The sequence below is a fragment of the Gallinula chloropus genome (genome assembly GCF_964237585.1).
Source record: "Gallinula chloropus genome assembly, chromosome: 12".
In the NCBI taxonomy this organism is placed as follows: Eukaryota; Metazoa; Chordata; class Aves; order Gruiformes; family Rallidae; genus Gallinula; species Gallinula chloropus.
The window spans coordinates 16,864,464-16,885,190 of record NC_140097.1 but is presented as its reverse complement, the minus strand read 5'-3'; the positions used below and the strand labels follow the sequence as shown (position 1 = coordinate 16,885,190).

The window sequence follows — 20,727 nt, the reverse complement described above, 5'->3', positions numbered from 1 at the left end:
GATTATGAGTTATTACTTGGTGTAATTGGCTCTTTATTACCATCTAAGTTTTTGTCACAACACAGGAATGCAAAGGACAACGAATGGCAGAGAGATCTGCTCTCTGAATACTCTGCAAGGCTGAACAAAAAATTCAAATCTGTATGGACATAATTTTTGTTCAGTAATCTGAAGAATATAGGAAAACAAGACAGATGCACAGTGACTATTCAGACATCTAGAGATGTTTTTCCCCTACTGTAAAACATGGCACCTCCATACAACATACCCTTTATAACTTCACTGAGGAATCCGTATCAAACTCATTGGACTATTAAATTAGAAACGCAACAGATAATTGTATAAAATCTATTACAGTTGTTTGAGTGGTGTTCACTGAAAATGTGCAGTCTGGAAGCAGTGAAAGGCTTAAAGGAACTATTAAGCAGAAAGCCATAAAAAATTGCAAACAGAACAACATTATTTCAATTGCACTTACAGTATCAGCTCTAAACTAATTCAGAAAAACAAATATTAAAATGGAAAACTTGCTAAGCTATGAGCATTCAAGGGGAAAAAAAAAAAGAAGTCAGACTGATCATGTAGAGTAACTACATTCAGCATAATTATTGAAGGTAGAACAAAACCACAATTCTTAACGTGCACTGTTATTCGTGCCACGTTACCAGTATTACTGACATTTAGATAACATTTTCATAGCCCGTTTTTACAGGTATGGGTTAGATTGCTTACAGCAGAATTGCTTTAGACTAACACATTAAATAGGACGTGTAGTAGCACAAATCTGCAAAACTAGATGAACTTCAGACCCCCCCCCCCCCATTTTGCACAAGGATTTTTTTATGGTGTAGTATTATGTTGATACCAGCTCAATGCCAAGTATTCCTGTAAGCAATAACCCATAACAACTCTCTCACTTGTGTGCGAATTCTATTAAGAGAGAACCCCACTCTGTTACTAGAGTTAAATGAAAAAACTTCAGTCCCTACAAGTTACAAACAAAGAGCAAGCATCCCATAACAGCTGGGAAGGCGGCCAATACTGCAGCTTAACACCCTTGTAGCATTGATATTCTGATCCCATAGCCCTTCCTTGGAGACCAGATCTAATGAGGTAGACACTAACGAAGTATTCATATGACACTCATTCGAAGAACAACAGGAAATAAAGGTTTATCAAATATAGAAATCTTTGTCCCATCTTTTTGTGATGGGGAAAAAAAAAAAAGACCACGTGTTCTGGTTGGTTATTTTTAAAGAGAGTTAAAGAGCCAACACCCTATTCAGATTAGTTATATATATTGTATGAATATCAAGAACAATAAAATTATTCAGAAGTATTTGAAATGTATTCCTTTGCCACAGGGCCCTTTGTCAGAATTAGGTATGTAAATTATCTGTTGCATATGTACCATCCTGGGTTAGGTATCTGCATCTAACTTGAAGCCTTTCAGGGTGATCAAGAGCAGCACTGTCATCTTTCATGATATGGGCTATGAGGTCTATCAGTAAGACAGAGATGCTGCACTGATAGCCACAACAGGAGCAATATGGCCAGGCAAACCTACAGTACTCCTGTAACACTGGACTACACAGCTTTGTCATAACAACAACAATAATAGAAGAATGCAAGTTTCTTACCTTATAGACACTTTCCTGTATTCTTGCTTTTAATTTAGAAGTCCCTGTTTTCATTCCAGACACCAAAATAGTATCTCCTTGCTTGGCAACTTTTTCCATCTCTGATATATAGGAAGGTGGAATATAAGTGGATTCTAAGAACTTCAGTATACTGAAAGGTGAATCAAAAAGCAAACAGAAAATTGTTAACCATTCTTTGTAAACCCACAGAGGCACACCAACAGCATCTATTTCCAGATATTTCCATTTTAAGTAAATTTAAGATGTCTGTCTGGGACCAGACAGCCAAATTTTAGTCATTCTTCAAGAGATCTGCAGCTAATTTCGGTGGCTGATAAAATTTGTTTGCAGCTTGTTTTTGTCTCTTTCAAGAGATATCAGAACACCACACATGTTGTCTGTTATGATCCCTCCAATTTTTACAGTAGGTGTAGACTGAAAAAGCTCTCTAGATTATTGTAGAACAACTGATGTGGAAGACCCAAAGCTTATGTTTATAAAAGCAATAGCTTAACAAGCCAGAACATAACTTTGACCTACAGGAAGAAGAATGCATTTAATAAAGGACTATGTAAGAAAAAAAACCTACAAGCAGAATACTTGGAATAACTGCTAGAAATTTCAATGAGATGTGACAAGAGAGAGGAATTTGCCATAAACATGCAAACAACAGGACAGGAATTGAAAGAGGACCATGTTTTAAAGATTGCCAGCCTCTATATGCACGTGACCTGTTTGGCTTTACGTGCACTTTCCAGTAAAATCAATAAAACCCTATTGAGAACAGTTAGAATATTCATATATTTATGGGAGTTTAGCTTTTATTTTGGGAGGAGGTAATTAAAACAGATTCATGTTATCACAGCCATGCTAACAATAGAGCATATTATCAATACAGGTTCTCTAGCAAGTAGTTAGACTGAAACAAAAATCTCTGTATGGACTAGGCCATGGATCGCAAGCCCCAAGAACAATTAACATCCTGTCTGGCTCTCACTGTGGGTAGGGGCCACACACTTATTCCTGCACCTTCCAGTTGTGGGCTTAACAGGCCTCCCTCCTGCAGGTAACGATGTGTGTTTGTTTCTCTAAGGCTGCAGAATTGGAGTTTGTGTATACCAAGCAAAGAGGTTTGTTTGCTACCCTCTCCCCATCCATCTCCAGTGCATTTGGAATATAGGTTGGAAGATAGATATTAACTGTTATCCAGTCTGCTCTCTAAGAGAGATGGTTTCCTCACAGCTAGTCATAAAATCTTAACAGTAAAGCTGGGTTTTTTCAAGGAAGATACAGCTTCCTACATTACTTGATGTCCCTACAACGTTTTGCTGGAACCTGATTTCCCAGGTAACCGAAGCCTCTAGTGCATGAGTTTGAATCTGTTTCACCTTACAAGCTTACTATATGACAGGGAAATTTTAACCAAAGCTGCACCCAGGAAGCATCTGTAAACTGCACTGTGAGGAAAAAACCCACGTATCATGTTTGCAGTCTGGTCAAATCCATGTGCATCAGGGAGGCATTTTTTTCTACCAAAATTCATGTTGAGCAAATCCAAGCTTCACCATTGTGTACAACATGATGAATACTAGTGTAATACTTGGAGATAACACAGTCCTGGTGTGCTGACACCAGTTGGACCTAGTGCAAGGATAAATATCTGAAAGTCCAACTTGAAAAATATGCCATACAAGGTATGGCTATGTAGCCTTCCATTCTGGTTAGTTTAATAAGGATGGAAACTCAAATTTCCATTTGAAGCCCCTGAAGAACAGAGCAATGAAGTCATTGGTGTAGAACTACATAGTGCACATGCCTAATCTAATAATTAAACAACCCAAAAACTGCCACACACAAACCAACCCTAAAAACCCAACACCAAAACAGAGGCCAAAGACGGTCAAGTGATCATAAGAGGAGGAAAAAATGTATTTTAAAAATGTTGGATGGTCTGTATTTTATTCCAGCCACTGCCACAGATGTGCTTTCTGACTTTTGGGGCAAGAACTCCACCTTGACTAAACAGAGGGAACATTTCCTTACTGTACAGGAATGCTGAAAAACACTTATGAGTGCTTTGCAGCTCACTAGTAAGGTTTCACAGAATACAGCACTTTACATTCCAGTAATGTACTCTTGGACTCAGTACAGATAATGAACCAAGCACTATGACTTATGTATCAAGCAATTGCTTTCCATTCATGGCTTTGTCTGAACAACAACATATTGACTACCTTCACTGAATATGTTTCATTGAATTATTTCACCTGGCCTCATGAGCTGCACCTAGCTTACAAACAGCTACTCAGTCCGTTCCAATTTAAAGGTTAGCTACTCTGAAAGCTATTTCAACACTAGAACAAAGTGTTGACTGAAACCTGAAACTCTTCAAATTCAGAAAGCTCCTTTTTCAATTGGAAGAGGGCTATTTCCTTAGAAAATAAAAAGCTGAAAATAACAGGTAACAGTCTTACTGATAAATCTTTCCTTTGCACAAGATGTGTCAGGAACATCAACAATTGCACCTGTTTATTTCCAGTTGTTGCATCAGAGCTAGCTGTGCTGCTCATGAATATCCATTGTTAAATTAAACAGAGATGAGACTGCTCAGGCTATCAAGTAGGCACATTAAAACAGCCACCCTGAAACAACTGACCCATAAGCATTATTTTAGGCATTGGTTTGGTAAACTGCCTAAATATTGGGGAAATATTTAGACCCATCCAACTGAACAGACATGAGACTTTTAAGAACAAATTAAATGAACTTACCGTAAGGCATTGTGGGAATCTGAGAAGCCATCAGCCTCTGTGTCTTTTACTATTGTCCAGTCAAACACTAATCCTGCCAGTGTGCTGAAAGTGTTGCCTATAAATCAAACAATCAGATCAAAACAAAAACAAACAACAAGCATAAACTCTTTCTGGAACACACACTATGACTTTTGCATCTAGGAAATTTCTCTGTCTTATGCCAAGAAGTACCACCACCAGTATTTAGTTAAGAGAAAAATAAATCAGAAACTACCTTGCTTTACTCACTTTGGCAAAATCAAGATATTTCTGTTAACTGGCTTTTCTGCTCACATTATGCAACACCATACGACACTTCATGTTTTTCACAAAGCCCAGTGCATCACTGCAGGTATCCCCACTTATCCTCCACTTTCAGCACCCAAGAGATCCTTGGCACCCACCACCTCCTTTCCCCTTTGACAACAAAAATCTTATCTCTTGGATATTGGCACGATGTCAGAAAAACTGCTAAACCATCTTTCATTTTGAAACACATGGATCTGAGATACCATTTGGGTAACCTGAGTGCACAGCAGTGATGAACTGCACACTTGTTTTGCTCCATTTCAAAACAGTGTGCACCATGCTACTATGGAGGAGTTATGTCTGGACACAGCCAGCACTACAGCAAACTGGTAGCAAAAGCACAAAGTCATCCTTACAGCCCCTGAACCGTCACTGGGCCTAGATGTCCTGGCTCCTGCTGCGGTCCCTCGCTACGCAGGCAAAGTCAGGTAATCAAAGACAAACTATCAATCCCCAGATGATGCAGGGTCTCTCTCATTCAAGACAGGATCAGCTATTTCCACAGCACAGGGGGCAGCAGCTGTTTCCAGGTTAAGCTTGTCAGAGACAGCACCCAGAGAGGCAGACAGGTAATCAGTGCTTTTCATGAACTGTATTTTGTCTATGTCCTTCCCTGCAGGATCACACAGCTGTCATGGAAGCAGCAAACCAGCTGCCAGGGCCAGCTGCAACCTTAACCTCTCAGGCTCCTCAGATGTCAACAGTCTTCAGGGACTTGTGCTCCTGCTCCACAGCCACAGCCAGCCCAGGGCTGCTCCTCTGTGATGCTTCAGCAGAAAAGCACCTCTCACAAGCAGGGCTGCAGCAAACCCCAGTAAACAAGGAGATCTGTCTTGATGTGCTTTGCTCCATTGCTGGGCCAGGAAGACAGTGCAGTGTTCCTTGCACACTCATAGCTGAAGAAATACAAGCTCACACCTTTAAGTTTCACTCATTTCTAGTTAAGTCATAATAAACTAACTTGAGAAGAGTTCAATAGATAAAAGTAAACAAGAAATAGCATGACTTTTCCCCTCTCTGCATTCTCTACTTAATTTGGTCAAACATCTCTGTAATCATCTTCCTTTCTTGCATTAGTAATCTTTGTAAAGTAGTATTTTGGGATCGAGTTTAAGTTTGGAGTTGCTTGTTAAAAACATGTACAAAAAGGGATCTGCATTAATGCAACTGAGTAAAAAATACATCTTCTGAAAAAAATAACTGGAACATATGGAAGAGAATAAATAAAGAAACTATTCCTGAAGATATATCAATACTCACAGGATTAGAATCATCTGTATTAGTGAATGGTCTGATCCATACCAGATGCAATACCCTGGCAGTGCAAGATGTGATACCACCATCAGCCCAGAACAAATCACAGTTGGCAATTTGTCCCAGGATACTTAACAACTTGCCATACCGAGCAAAAAGCTACCTTACTGCAACCCTGTCTACACACAACAGCTGCTACAAAGCATCTATTCTCTCTCCCTCTCACACAGGCTGCAGTAACAGGCCTGACACCCTGTCTGCGTTCAAGTTTTCAGCAAACCTAAGCAGATTCTTCCTCAGTGCTCATTGAGCTGGATAATTATTTTATATTGGTTTCTTCACCTTCTGAATATTAACGATAAGCATTCAATTTCCCTTATTCAATTCTCTCACTTGTGCTGAACAATTATGTCCTTCTACTTGCTATTGCTTTGGATTTTTATTTTTTTTTTTAGTGTGCCAAGAACAGTGGCTGAGAGTCCCATATGTCCAAAGGTCTCCTCCCAAGGATGGATCCCAAGGTTATTTGGGCCAAAAGGAACTGATTTTCAGAAGTTTAAGTGTATTGTGTTCCCCTAAACTTACATTGGAAAGTTTAGTCCTATGGCTTCTAACTGAAATCTTGTTTCAGTCACACAGATTAAATGTTCTTTGTGAGTTTGAACCACTGCTGCTGTTCAGACTCTAACTTGGGTGGATTCCAGGGCAAATTTGTCCATTCGGTATACTTGAAAGTTTGAAGAAACACCAAGCCAAGAATCCAGTATTATGCATAGCATAAGGAAATTAAATCACTTTTCATTAACAATATACTGACATAGACAACCTGGCATTCATGGTTTACAAATAAACAAATATAGGATGGGCTCTTTAAGCACACAAAACAAACAATTCAGCCTTTTATAGCTACTTTACATACCATTTCCTTTCAGTCTAGTAGTTTCCCTAAAAATCACTTGGCTTGTGTGTTGACATGTGCATCAAAATCAATTGTCAAAATGAAAGCATGAAATTCTTACCAGCATCATGGTTCTTGTTCTGACACTAAGCACAGTGTGAAAAGCAGCAGCTTTCAGCTCCTATTAAATAATCAGGCATTTGGTCCAAACGCACTGACCGCCCAAAAGTGAGTTTCTATAATTAAGGGATATTAATCCCAGCAATAGGTGGTTGGTCTTCAACATCGTATCTGACCACCCTGTCAGATGCTTGATTAGACTCACATAAAATATTCTTGTGCAAAATTCTTTAGACTATTTCAGGTCAAAAGGAAAAAAAAAAAAAAAAAATCTCAGCCTACTTTGCATTCCAGCACAGCCTGGCTCAGCTTAGGTAAATCCTGCTGGGACATTTCAGCAGGATAAGCGTTGGGGCTTTTTCCATTACATTCCTACACCTGACCCAGAAGTAAAAATTGCTAAGACCTGACAATTTTATTTTAATTATTTTAAATTCTGATTTTTGAAAATGTGTTCAACACCAGAGTTAATTTTCCTGGGAAAAAGTCAGGCAAAAAAGCAAGCAAGAGCTGCTGGAAATCAAGCAGTACTTGATCTTCCTACTCAGGTGGTATTATTTTACACTTAAACAACACAATAGGTTACTGAACATACCCAGAAAACTCACTGTAAATGACTCAGCTTGGCTTATAACATTCACTTGTGTTGCAAATAAAATCAGTCCATTTATCAGACAATCAGGAGTTTCAAAATGTGTATTCTTTCTCCTACCTTCGGAATCCAAAGCCTGGATTTTTAGCTCCAGCGGTGAATCTTCAAGATAGAGTTCTCTTGTTGTGGACACAATTTGGATGTTGTGAATTATATCAACTATAGCATCACAGCGAAGCACTTGTCCAGTCACTTGAAGAGACATAAGGAAGAGCACATGAAATCAACACCACTGGAAAGATCACCAACGAGACAAAATGAACCTCAAATTTAGCCAAAGACACAAGACACTGACACAGAGGGAACTAAAACTAGGTCATGACCTTGACTAAGAAACTCTTGGTCAAACGGTGATTGTGGCTAAGCCAGTAAGAAAAGCCGTTCCCTTCCTCACCAAACTCTAGAATAAATCTTAAAAACACTATGTTTTCCACCTACATTAAGAGTTACAGTCATGTTCTCTGAGTACATATTAAGACTTTCTATAGAGCAACTGTCAGGCACGGCTCACGTCCTAGAGAATTTAGTGACTTTTACCCACTAACAAACCCCAACATGCTTCCTTAGTGACTGCAAAACATTTCACTCACCATCAGGTTTTTCCTATCTATCATAATAAAAAATAACCACACTGTGACAAACCCAAAGGCAATTTCCAGCTTTCTAATGTAAAACATCTGAATTTGCATTATTTAAGAAGTATGCACTGAAAATTATTTTCAGCTATTCCATCCCCTTTTCTTAAGAATTATGCAACTTCCTGGATATATCATTAATATCATTAACACATTTTTGGGGCCTTTAACAAACAGAAATTTAAACCATGTCCATGGAAAGTCTAAAAGGACTATGCATATGTAAGGATATTTGTTGTTTTATGCATTTTAAAGATCTCTACTTTGTTTCTGGAGGATGCCAGGATGGCCATAATGAAGTAGTGGTGGGCTTACCGAAATTGAAACTTACTTATATCTTCAGCAAAGATGATACTTGTCAGACGTGTGGGCTGTGAGGACCGTGCTTGGACAACAGCTTTCTGCGAACACTGGCGCTCATCCTGATCAGCTGGCTCTATGCTTGCAACCTCTGGCCTGGTGGAGGACCTACAGGATTATTTGGTTACATTAGCACGATTTAATTTCTGCTAGACAGAAGTCAAAGGCTGGTTTAAAAGCTGCAAACGCAGCTCACATGAGATACGCTACGTAGTCAGGACCCAGCTTTCGTAAGAGCTGGATTGCGACAGGTTCTTGAGGGCTTCAGCAAAGAGGTGTGTGGGCGGAGAGAAAGGAGAAAGCACAGAGCAGAGGCCCAGGCAGATGAACTCAGTGTTCCCTCTGCCATGGCACATGTGTGCTGCTGAATGCAATTCAGTTAGTCCACAGTTATACCCAGCTACAAAGCCTTTAGCCTATTACCTTAGAGTCACAGAACAAGCAAAACCACATACAGAATACTGAAGTAGAAGGTACAATAGTTTTAGGTAAAGCTCCAATTGTAATTGTTTCAAACTTGTTTTGAAAATGGAAAGCTATGAAAAAATGGGAAGTTTCCCCTCATAATAGAACATAACAAATATGGATGTTTGCTACAGCAAACACAACATTTTTTAATCCAGAAATTTAAAAAAAAAAAGAAGAAAGAAAATGAAGGGGAAAAATAAGTAGTATTTAGTCTGTTTAGCTGTAGTATTTAACAGTGTAAAACATACAAAGCTGTATGATCTTCTTTGGTGAAATGTAAGCCTACATGGAATTTTAATTCTGACCTGAAACTGATGCGTGTTGCTTCCTGCTCTGAGTCTGCTCCAGCAACGAGCTTGTGGTAAGCTCACCATGGACGTGGAGCAGTTCTCACTTCCTGTGTGCCAAAAATGTCACGTTGAGAAAAAAGTTTAAAAGATACCAAAAAAACAAGCTTCTTGAAATTAAATTTGAGATAGTAGAAATATACTTCTGAGGTCTGAATGTAGGTGCTCAAAGCAATTAAAATATTCAAGCAGGCCATGCCTTTTGCAAAGAGTTAACAAATGTCAACTCTCCAAACTGGGATGACTAAACTGTTTTGGAGAACTGGGTCACGGCTGCTCTGCACTCCTCGCTCATGCTACACCTGGGGGAGTAACTGCACAGCAAGCAGAAAGGCAGCCCACTTTGGACTTCAGATCACAGCCCAGCACCCTGCTTAAGCTGCTAATGAATTAAGTGCCCGAAACAGCCATGTCTGTTTGCTCAAAAATCCTGATTCAAAGCTCCTTCACAAGGGTTCTTTGAAGGATTAAAACAATAAAAGAAAGCAGTGATGACAAAGCTGTTCAGGAATTGCTTCCCCCAGATGACGACAGCTGCTCTGATGAAACCATTGCATTATTACGTAAATGCAATCTCAACCAAGTACTAGATCCTCACCTGGTCAAGATGGCAAAGTCAGGTGGATTTAGTACGAACACACCTACCTGTGATTTACGGGAAACCCTCCTAACTCAGCAAGGAGCTGGAGGGCACAAATACCAAGTAGTGATACCATACATACCCTTCATATCAGAGGTAGGTTTTACTACTGGCAGAACCAACCAAACCAAACAGTGATGAACAGCATTTCTTGTTAATTAAATTGTACCCATTTCAACAGAGACCACATTTGTCAGCTATCTTGCAGTTAATGGTTGCAGTCCAGCTGAGCACGAACCAATCTGGTTGTAATCACTGGAATAAAACTGCAAATCATTTTCAACGTTAAGCAACAAAATACACAAATCCGAAGACAAATGAAACTGCAAGACTGCTTTGGTTTGAAGAACTCTGCAAGACAGTGACAACTGCATTTCTCCCAGAAGCTTCACCTGAAACAAAGATAGTTTGTGTCAGCTCTCTGGTTCCCTACATATGGGTCTGGATTTTATCATACTACACTGTCCAAATAAAGAAGCCCCAAAAGTTTGTAATCCAAGGGCACAAACCCATACTCAGAACAGTATTAACTGCACACGCTAGTGGCACCATACAGATTCATTAGATACTGCATGGCAGTATAAAATTTGTCTTAAACAAAATTCATTCATTTAATGAATTTTTAATTTATAACAATAGCGTGCTCACAACAATCTCTTGCTTACACAAAAACTAGTTTTAAAGGATTAAGGAACAACAGTAGCAACTGCTAACCCAGAAAATTCAAATTATGTTATCTGATCAAGGAGAAAAACAACCCACAGCATTATGTCATGGCCAATTTAAACACCAAGTAGCAGCTAAAACCTGAACACTGTTATATTCTAGACACCTGAGCAATGTACACGAATATGAGCATTTGTTTTTATACTAGGATTTACACTGTTTCTAAATAACAATTTGTCTTCTACATTAGTAGTACATTTAACTTTGCTTATACAGCTATTAAGAGCAAACAATTAGTAGTTATACTGTAGCTTTTTAGGTAACTATGAAGCCCTTTTCCAACATCTAGTAAGTTTCTTTAAACAAGGTTAGTATTCACAACTAGTAAGGCTTTTTCTGTACCTGGCTGGTAGGCTTTGAAAGCTGGGACCTGACTTAATATACATGCAAGAATTTGAAGATAAGCATTATATGTATGGAACTGATATGAACTTTTATTACTTAGTTCCTTACACTGCTTAATATTCTCTGTCATTAGATTTTTTTTTCATTAATTTGAGGGCTTTGTGTTCTTACAGTCTGCAATTGATTGTGTTTACAACACAACAGGGGTTTCACTGTGTTTTGTATTTGTTCTCTTAATATGTGGCAATATATAGTAATACATAACCACTACAGCTTGCACTAATAGCAGCGTTGTAAAACTAAATCTAATTACAGGGTATTTTTCAGACTATGAAAAGCAGGGAACAAAGAAAAGTTTGCATTAAATTTTAGCTGCAAACTTGCAAACACTCCACAATTATAAGAAAACTTTGAAGCTTTTACAGCTGAACACCAGTTAACTCTTAGTTGTCACTGGAGTAGGAAACCTGAGATTAGATACTATTTGGCCTCTGACAGCAGTTTAAAATAGGAGGTAGAGTATCAGCTGAATTTCTTACTTTTTAAAAATACAAATACAGTTTTCTGTCTTATTACCAATAGGATGTCTGGTATTTTAGGCAACTACCTGAACTGGGCAAGCAGAGCATGGCTTTTCTTAGGGTTGGTTTATTAATGATTTATATTTAAAACAATCTGCAGGACTATTTTTTTTTTGTTCTGTAGTACAGGAAAGATCTGATGGCCATTTGATATCATTTGGCAGCACCAAATGCACGCTCTGTTTACTGATACATCCAATTCAGGGTCAGCCACAGAAGATAAGGAACCAAGCAAACCGGCTCTTACAGTGGCATTACTCTGCTGTAACACTCGCAGGGATCACTGCCATGGCCTAGATGGATAAGAAAAAGAAACTTTTGCTTTAAAATGACACCAAAGGCTGCAATTTATATCATCTTCCAATTACAGCAGGTCTTCAGCAGCACGTCAGTGTGCAATATTGAGAGCTGGGCTTGTCAGAGGTCAAAATTAGATTCTGAGCAGCAAGCAATGGGAAGCATTTCTGGCACCAGCTCTCAACACCATACCAGCGTCTGTAAGAAAAGAGCAAGGCAGGGGAAGAAGCACTAGGAAGAAAAGTAAGGAGCTGAGGAACAGCTAACAAAAGTCTCAAATAATTATTTCCTGCAGAATAAAATCCTACTGGCAGAGGAATTGATGACACTTGAAACACAGACCACCAGTCCTCTTGCTGATTTCTATTTCACTCGTGATTTTCACACCCCACAGGTGTCATGTCCCCCCCGCCTCCCCAAAATGTGTGCCAAGATTATATCTACAGATCTATGCAAACCTATGCCTGCATTTTTAATCAACTATTCTGCAGTATCACATGTGAATATTTCAAGGATTATACTTACTTCATTTATCAGCTGGTTTAAAGAGCAGGCAAATATTATTCTTTCTCTCAGTCTAGCAATGCTCTGTGGATTCTTACTGATTCAGCATTTTGTATTGTTCTGTCAGCTCTTCAGACTAAACTGAAGTGACTAAATTAGCAGAAGTCCACCTTTGCAGAGAGGCACTAATCTTTCCAAATCTAATCTAATCAGAGATGAGCTAATCTTTTCGAATTTTTATCACCCATCTGGCCAGAGACATAGTCAGAGGGAAACTGGATGGTAAAAGCATTCAAGAGTTTGGTAAGACTGGATTGACCAATACATCAGGCACCTCATTTCTAGTCACTCTTAGGACTAGCTCTGTTGACACACAAAAACGACGAGAGACACGAGTCAGAGCAGCATCCAGGCAACTGTAGTTGTGTGATAAAAAATAGATTCCCAGAGAACCAAGGATATGGGAACTGAACCCGTTCCAAAGAAAACACAGAGGGAGCCTGGCAGAGTTCCCTCAGCTCTCAAGGATTTTTAACAACACGGTGGCAGATTATCTCTCTATTGTTCATTCAGTCCTCTCCTAGGATGTTGCTTATTGTACAGGGAAAACAAAAATCAGCAAGAAAACCTCCACCAAGTTCTCCTTTAAAAGCCAATGGAAACATTGTGCACTGCAGTATGAGCCAAGGATGAAGCTTTTGCTTTGGGATTTTATAATGGTGATCAGCTGGCATGCCCATTAGCTTCAAAGGAAGCAGAGTTAAGCCAGCAATGATTGTTTTCAAAACCCAGCCTGGGTACCCCTGTAACTTTAATATTTTGTCAAATCAACTGGTGCCCAAAAGCACTTGTTCATCTTTCCACCAGCCATCTTCCAACTAAGAGAATAAAATAAATAAAGGTTGGTCTACATGAGTTGTTCTGAAATTAGCCTAGCCTGATTTCTAATTAGAAAATAAAACTAAAAAAACGCAGCTGACTTCCAAAACTTGTACAAATGTCATATTGCATTATTTCCAATTATCCACTCCTTCAAACCCTCTCTTGTGTAGACACTCTTAAAGCTTCAGTTACTATTACCACAACGAAAGAGAACAAAAATCTTTGTTCAAAAACCAAAGCTGCCCAAGATCAACAACCATCCCTACTCTTTCTGTCCTCCTTCCCAGGCAGGTTGCGCTCAGATGCAGGAAGTTGTTTCAACAGTAAAATCACACTGAAGGTTGACAAATCAGCTAAGAGAGGAAAAAAAAAAAACAAACTTCTGTCTCCTCTTGTTTGTCAGGATGCCTGTGTGGCAGACCCACTGCTCTGGTTTTGAGCCAAACGTACTCAGGTAACACAGACCTGGGCCACAGCAGGACAGCCCATCTCATTTTACCAACAAGGATACCTGAGCCTAACTCTGAGCTCTTTCTGGTCCCTCTGAGAGCCTGAAGCCATGCTATGACAGCACCATGCTACGACAGCACACACAGCAGTGCATCCAGCCTACCAGCAGTCAGCAACATAGGCTCCCCCCAGAGACAGCAACGTTTTGCTACCTGCTATAATGGCCTTATCAGTGGAAATGCAGAGCAGGTGAGAACCAAAGAAAGGGTTAAGGATAGCAGAGGATAACGATTATTATTTAAGGTGTAAACTTCCATATCATGAAACTATCAGTATCCCACACAAGACATTTTTCATTGTGAGTCAAGGACAGGGTTTTTTAGACCTGTGGTAAAAGAGGTAATCCAGGAAACAACAACACAACCCCCAGATTATCAGAGGTGAGACTGCCAGCTTTACAGCACAGTAACAGACCTCCATCAGCAACCTTCTAACAGAGATTTTTCCAACACATAAACCACCACACACATCCAGCAGAGTGATAAGACAAATTTACACCCCAGTATCAGAAATGAGACAAGTGAGCTTCCCTGGCCAACTACTGCAAGAGCAGCACTGTATGAAGGTTTTGGGTTCTCTGGAAGTACCTGTGCATTAGGCAGCTCAAACACCATTCAGGCACTCTCACTCCAGCACTCTGAGACCTGCTTCTCTCACAAGGGCAATTAGCTTTATGTAACCTCATTAGCAAGGGCTTCAGTAGCACACACAAACCCTTTTATTTAATGTGGTGATAAATTCCCCATCATTGTATTTGCAAGGAACAACACCTTCCAGGGCCGTTATCACCTCCGAATGGTTTCCCATAGCTGTAACCTAACTAAACCCCTAAGCAAAAGCCCTAACTTCAAGGGCCCATGCTTCAAATTCTGTAGGTTGTATTTCTCAACCTTTCTACCAGCTCTCACCATGCAGCTCAATTCTACAAGATATGAAATAACAATGTTACAGACATGTAAGCATATTTATACGCTACAGATAATTACTGCTATAAATACCTTGCTGTATACCTTTGTCGATTTTTTATCATTATTTTGTGCATCTTCCCCCACCCAATTGTTATTATGGTAAAGCAGATTGCAAAGTAAGAATTCTGTTTCTGAAAGCTTTCATTCTTCCAGGTGTAATTTCTGGATTAAGGTAATTAAAAGATAAATACAGCTGTAATTTAAATGCTAAATATATCCACACAGACTGTGTTTTATCCCAGAAGATAGTACCATGTACAATATTTACAGATGGGAACACCGTATGCTTTGAAAACAAAGCTTATACAAAAAAATACTTTTAACAGAAAGGCAACCCAAACTCCAGAAGGCATGAGCATCCTGAAAATCAGAAAATACTTGAAAGCCATGCTTGTAACTTTATCCTTGCTCCCAATCTGCTGGGATGATGATAAAATTTGAACTTTTCCCTTTGACTCACCAGAATTCTCAGACACCGCTACAATCATTTTGAAATCCCCTACTTCCAGAGGTAAACGGGAAGCCTCAAAAGGAAACTGGAAAGAAATAAGGTCACAACATGCCATTGACTGATTTTCCAAGATATTGGACACTCAGGTATGAATTCCAAATGTGAGATGAGTAATGGAGTCTTTCAAATACTCAAAGGCTGTCTTGAGAAGACAAATGCTGCTCTAAGAAAAGAACAGCATTCATACGCTACCTCTAACCTCACAATCACCTACATTAGATGTGTGTCTGGAGAGGGGACTGAAAGGGCCCAAATCTTATTATTTCCATTCCAAATCTCTGCTTTCGTGCATGCACACCCACCCATCATTTTATAAATCCTGGATGAGGAATAGCCACTGCTTCTGTAGTCATTATATTTGGTACTTCTTAACTTCTTTAGTTTAACGGCCTCCTTCCAGTAAAATCTGTTACTGACAGTTTTGACAGGGAAGTACAGAAAACTTGTTAGGAAGCCACTGTGGAGTTGCCTGCCCCTCCTAAGTACCCCTCTTTCTCATCCCCTACAGTTCAAGACCTGCAGGGGCAAGGATGTAGAGGGAAAGTGAGCCACAGATGCAATCTAGCAAACATGCTCCAAGCACCGTGATGAGCATTACTGCTTCTGCTCAGTCACACACACACACACACAGAGCTACTGCTTCCTTCTGATGGTTTTGTAAGCACATGTGGAGTTTTACCACCCACATCCTGCCAGCTCCTGCAAAGCAGAAGTGAGTACATACAAATTTACAACCCTGGCACAGAAAACAACGATACGCTCTGTATGAACCCTTAATTCTCGAATAAAATTAATCTCTGAGGGGCAGACAGAGGGAAAGGATGGAAAAGCATGTTGAAACCTGTCTGCATGAGGGATACAACCCATTGCTGGCAACCGGCACCAACATAACATGGTCCAAAGTGCCTACAAATAACCGTCACTGGAGATATTTATGTAAACCAAATCTGGTATTTCCCTAAAGTACAATCTTTTAGATTTTACTATATAGATCTCAGCGATATTTACAAAGGGGTACATATTTCTGACAGTTAGATAGCACCTGCTACATGCAGGAATGGCTGTAGCCAGCCTAGCATCACCTAGCAATTTGCCATCAAAATAGGAAAAACCTGTATTCTGCACCTCCTAGATTTTACTCCTACTTCAGTGAGTTTGCTTTTTACCTTCATAGAATATGCTTCACCACATAAACCTAATCTTTTTAAATACTCAGCTGCCTTTAGAGTAAGGAAAAAGAAAAGCACATATTTGCCAGAAATTCACTATAAGTGTCCACATAAAAATTAAATTGCACAACCACATATAGCTCACCTAGTAACTTGCTTTCAGTCAGCTCTGGAGAAACTCTGATGACTGCTCTTGTGCACAAATACCCTCAAACATGGAACTTGTCACAGATCAAAGGCTTAATAACCAGCCCAGGGATGAGAAACATTGGTGCACCAGGTAAATGAAACTGCTACATGGATCCATCTGGCACGTGGAAGGATCATCCTAAATACATCCTAATACTTTTTTTTTTATTTTTCAGGTAAGCACCTCCTGCTTATTACTGATCCAAAGAAAGGATGAGAAGTTGGTAACACTTGTCTAACACAAAAACTGCAACACAGTTTCTGCATCTGCACACACCATGGTATTTACCTTTAGCACCCAGTGCTCAACACCACCCAGACCTGCCCCCTGAGAGCCCAGCCGCAGGCCTTGCCTTGCGCCAGGCTTGATGTGAGCTGCCAGACAGAATTCATCCCTTGCCTCTGCACCAAGGCCTCTAAAAGAAACTGGGAAAGGCACAATTATTTAAAACATAACTTTGTCTTCCCCAAGCCATGCACCCAAGGTGCTGCCTACACTTCAGAGCAGCACCAAGAGGTTCTCAGCTAGGTGCTGCCACACAAACCCCTCCATCTCTATACCCATGTCCCAAACTCAAAGCCATCAGTCCTTCTTTACCGACCCCAGCAAGGGAACGGCTATTTCTACACCAGCAGCATAAGCCTTTGGGGCCATCCCCACACATGTGGGGCAGTGGGACAAGCATATGTGGGGTGGCACTGTGGGTGTGCGGGGTGGCTGGTGAGCATGTTGAAGCATGTCTGGAACGTGGGGGAACAGGCATACAGTATGTGGGGGGCAAGTGTGGGGTACAGAGGGCAGCAGGGCGGGCACTCATGGGGCATGAGGCGCATGCAGGGCGCCCAGCCATGGCGGGAAACTTCCCCTCAGGACCTTTGCAGCCCAGCCTCCAGCCAGAGCCCCTCTCTAGTGCGTTTAACAGAAAAACCAAAAAAACCCACCCAACCAAAAGCCCCAAGCCAACAATGGTTTGTAAAGCACAGCCTTTCCCCTGTGGGATCATCTCAAATTTTGCCCCCGCACTGCTGGGCCACTCCACTAAACACCCAAAGTAACGTGAAGCCGGCGAGGGGAGGCCTGGCGCTGCCGGCTCCTCAGGGAAACGGCCCCTGGGGAGGGGGCAGCGGCCGGGCCACGCTGGGTCGCGTTTTCCCGCCGCGGGCTGAGGAAACGCCGCAGGTGCATCCGGGCGGCGGGAGGAGAGAAACGGCGGACAAAGGGCGGCGGCACCTGCACTCACCATCGGTAGCAACCCTCGCTGGCCTCCAGCGTGAAATTGACGCGAGTGCCGCGGGTGAAGGGTAGAAGCACCTTGGGGATGTTGAGCTTGGAAGAGACGCTGAAGTGAAGGGAGAAGAGGAGGAGGAGGAGAGGCAGCGCCTGAAGCGCGGGGGGAGCCATGCTCCGCAACGGGCAGTCGCCGCCGTTAGGGGTGAGAAAGGGCGGTTGTGCGCCGCGGGCGGAGGGACGTCAGCGGCGGGGCAGGGCGCCCCGGGGGGCGGGAGGGCCAGGAGAGGGGCCGGGCCTGCCCCGCGCTCCTCATATCCACTCCCCACTCGCGGCGCGGATGGCGCCCCGGTGCCGCCTTTCCGGAGGTAATTTCTAGCGGCGCGAACAGCAGGGAGTAATCCCAGCGGCCGAAGCGAAGGACGTCCGCCAAGTTGAACACCCGGCGGCTAAAATCGTTCCTGGGGTGGGCGTACATCGTGTTAGAAACCGGTTTGAGTAGGTGGGGAAGTGGGGTGAGTCTCGTGGGGTCTTCATGGGCTTGCTCCGGGCAGCATCTCCCGCAGGCCTTGCTGAAGGCAGGGTGCGGTGTGGTGGTGCTTTTCTATAAATAGCACCCGTGGAGTGGGGAAAAAAACCCCAAACAAACACATCCTCGGTGGATTACATCTTAGGGATTAGACAACTAAGAAAAATAGCCTTCGAGGTTATGGGTATTATATTGCATGCTCTGCCCTTTCAGCATGTATTCACAGTACTCACAGTGATGCTCATAGCTATGTAGAACGTAAAAGCAAATTTCTGTATGCTCCAAGCAAGTACACTCACTGTCCTGTACTATTTGTATCCTAGGGAGAAAAAAAATTTCAAAATTAGGCAGGCCAAAGTGCAGAAAAAGGTGAAGTTGAGACAAGGAACTTGGCGGTACGTGAACTCTGCAGGCCAGGTGAATACCACAAGCAGGCTTGGTCTGAGCTGCCTGGAACTCCTCCAAAGAGCACAGTGAGTAGCTAGATATCCTCAGCCAGCCTAATGCAATCTCAGCTTTTTCCTGTGTATTCCTCAAAAATGTAGTGGAACTACATGAGAAGTAGGACAAAGTAGGAAGAAGAAGAGAAAGAAGGGAAATTTTAAGCATCAATGGCAAATCTGTAATCATTTAGGTTTGTTCAGAGCCTGGAATGGAATACAGGAATCATAAGTCTCAATTTCTGGAATTTTTTTTTTTACCCTATATTTTGTAAATATATTGCAAAATGTGTATTTTACCTCCTGGTAGTGATTGGACTTTGTACTGGGTGGCATTGTTCTACTCAGTTAATTTTGTTACAGATGGCTTCACTGAAGACTTAAATGAGCTGGTGATATATGTCAGGATAAATGTGATTCTGTGGGATGGAATTTCTGTGAATTTAACAACTTGCTGTTTTAGAAACCTTAGTGCACCTGAAAGTGCTCTTGAAAGTACTTAAAATTATATTTTGTAAGTCAAAAGTCAGGGTGGTATTGCAATTCTAATCCTTATTGCCGGTATACATTCATATATATCGTCAACGTGTGTTTATTGGTAGGATCTCTTCACCATTCATGATGCATGGGAAAGGTCACACTCCTAGAATTAATCAAATGGGAATGAAGTTATTGTGTGGAGGACCTGCCTGTCCTTACCTATGACTGAGAGATAATGGGCATATATATATATGCAGCAAGAGAAGAGGTTTTAAGAAGGGAACAGTCATTTGGGGATTAAGGTAGTTCAGTTCTGCCCATGGACATTACCTGAGAGTTTACCAAGTTCTACTTTAGGTAGCATAGTTCTCATCTATTCCAAGCAAATAAACTTATACAGGACTTTTTATTTACCTAGGAAGATTTGTTTCCAATATTTATTCAGCTAGTGTTTTATTTATCAGTACCTCAGCAAGACTATTCCATTTTCTATCCCAGAGGACTATGTGTTGCTGGACAGTTCACTTCTCACTGCAGCATCTGTTTGTGTATTACTCATTTTCTGAGTGTACACCTTGAAATTGTCTGGTCTGATTTACAGAAGAGCTGAACTTTACAGCTGCAATTTAAGTCACTGGGAGCTGGACCCAGAAAGATATATGGTATAAAAAATTCTGGCAAATCAAGCCATTACACCTTAAACTGCTCCCCAAAATACAGATTTTTTTTCTTTACTCTTTCTGTCAGTTATTCTATAACCTTCCTTCATAGGCATGTTGTGAAGATAAGATCAGTAAAGACTGGAACATTAGGGAGCAATGTGGTAAAATAGCCCATGACTAAATCAGTACACTGTGTTTACTGTGAATATAATTACAACTGGGTAGATAAGAGGTAGATAATGAGTACAGCATCCTGTGCTACAAATTGAGGTGAAAAAGTCTGCATCCTAGTACTTCCTGTCTTTTAAAAGTCGGTTTTTCAGTCTCAGTATGTCTGTCTTTATTTCATCATCAGCATGCAGCTATGAGTATTTAGTGTGTTTCTAGAAAATTATTGTTCTCAAATTCCTCATAGACTTGAGATGTTCTCATAAGGAACAACAAAGTACACTTAGGACCTTAAAGCTTATTGCTGAAACATGACAGTTAAGTATAGCAATTAAAAGTCTGACATAACTTTCAGAGGTATTCAGAAGCATTCTAAGCAGTTGTGTGAGTAGAGTAAGGCAGGCCCCATCGATGAGCAACTCA

At 41.0% G+C, this 20,727-nt stretch overlaps 1 protein-coding gene across 1 annotated transcript in view; it reads right to left on the bottom strand.

The window, feature by feature from the left end:
* NUP210 (nucleoporin 210) overlaps window positions 1-18,199 on the bottom strand; it is a gene marked incomplete at its 5' end in the record, with an annotated part of 63,305 nt that extends 45,106 nt beyond the window's left edge. Inside the window, 5 exons of the mRNA XM_084269666.1 lie at window positions 1,641-1,791; window positions 4,412-4,508; window positions 7,726-7,857; window positions 8,632-8,768; window positions 18,039-18,199. Coding sequence (XP_084125792.1) covers window positions 1,641-1,791; window positions 4,412-4,508; window positions 7,726-7,857; window positions 8,632-8,768; window positions 18,039-18,199 — 678 coding nt within the window. The remainder of the gene's footprint in view (window positions 1-1,640; window positions 1,792-4,411; window positions 4,509-7,725; window positions 7,858-8,631; window positions 8,769-18,038) is intronic.
* Window positions 18,200-20,727: the final 2,528 nt, after the last annotated feature.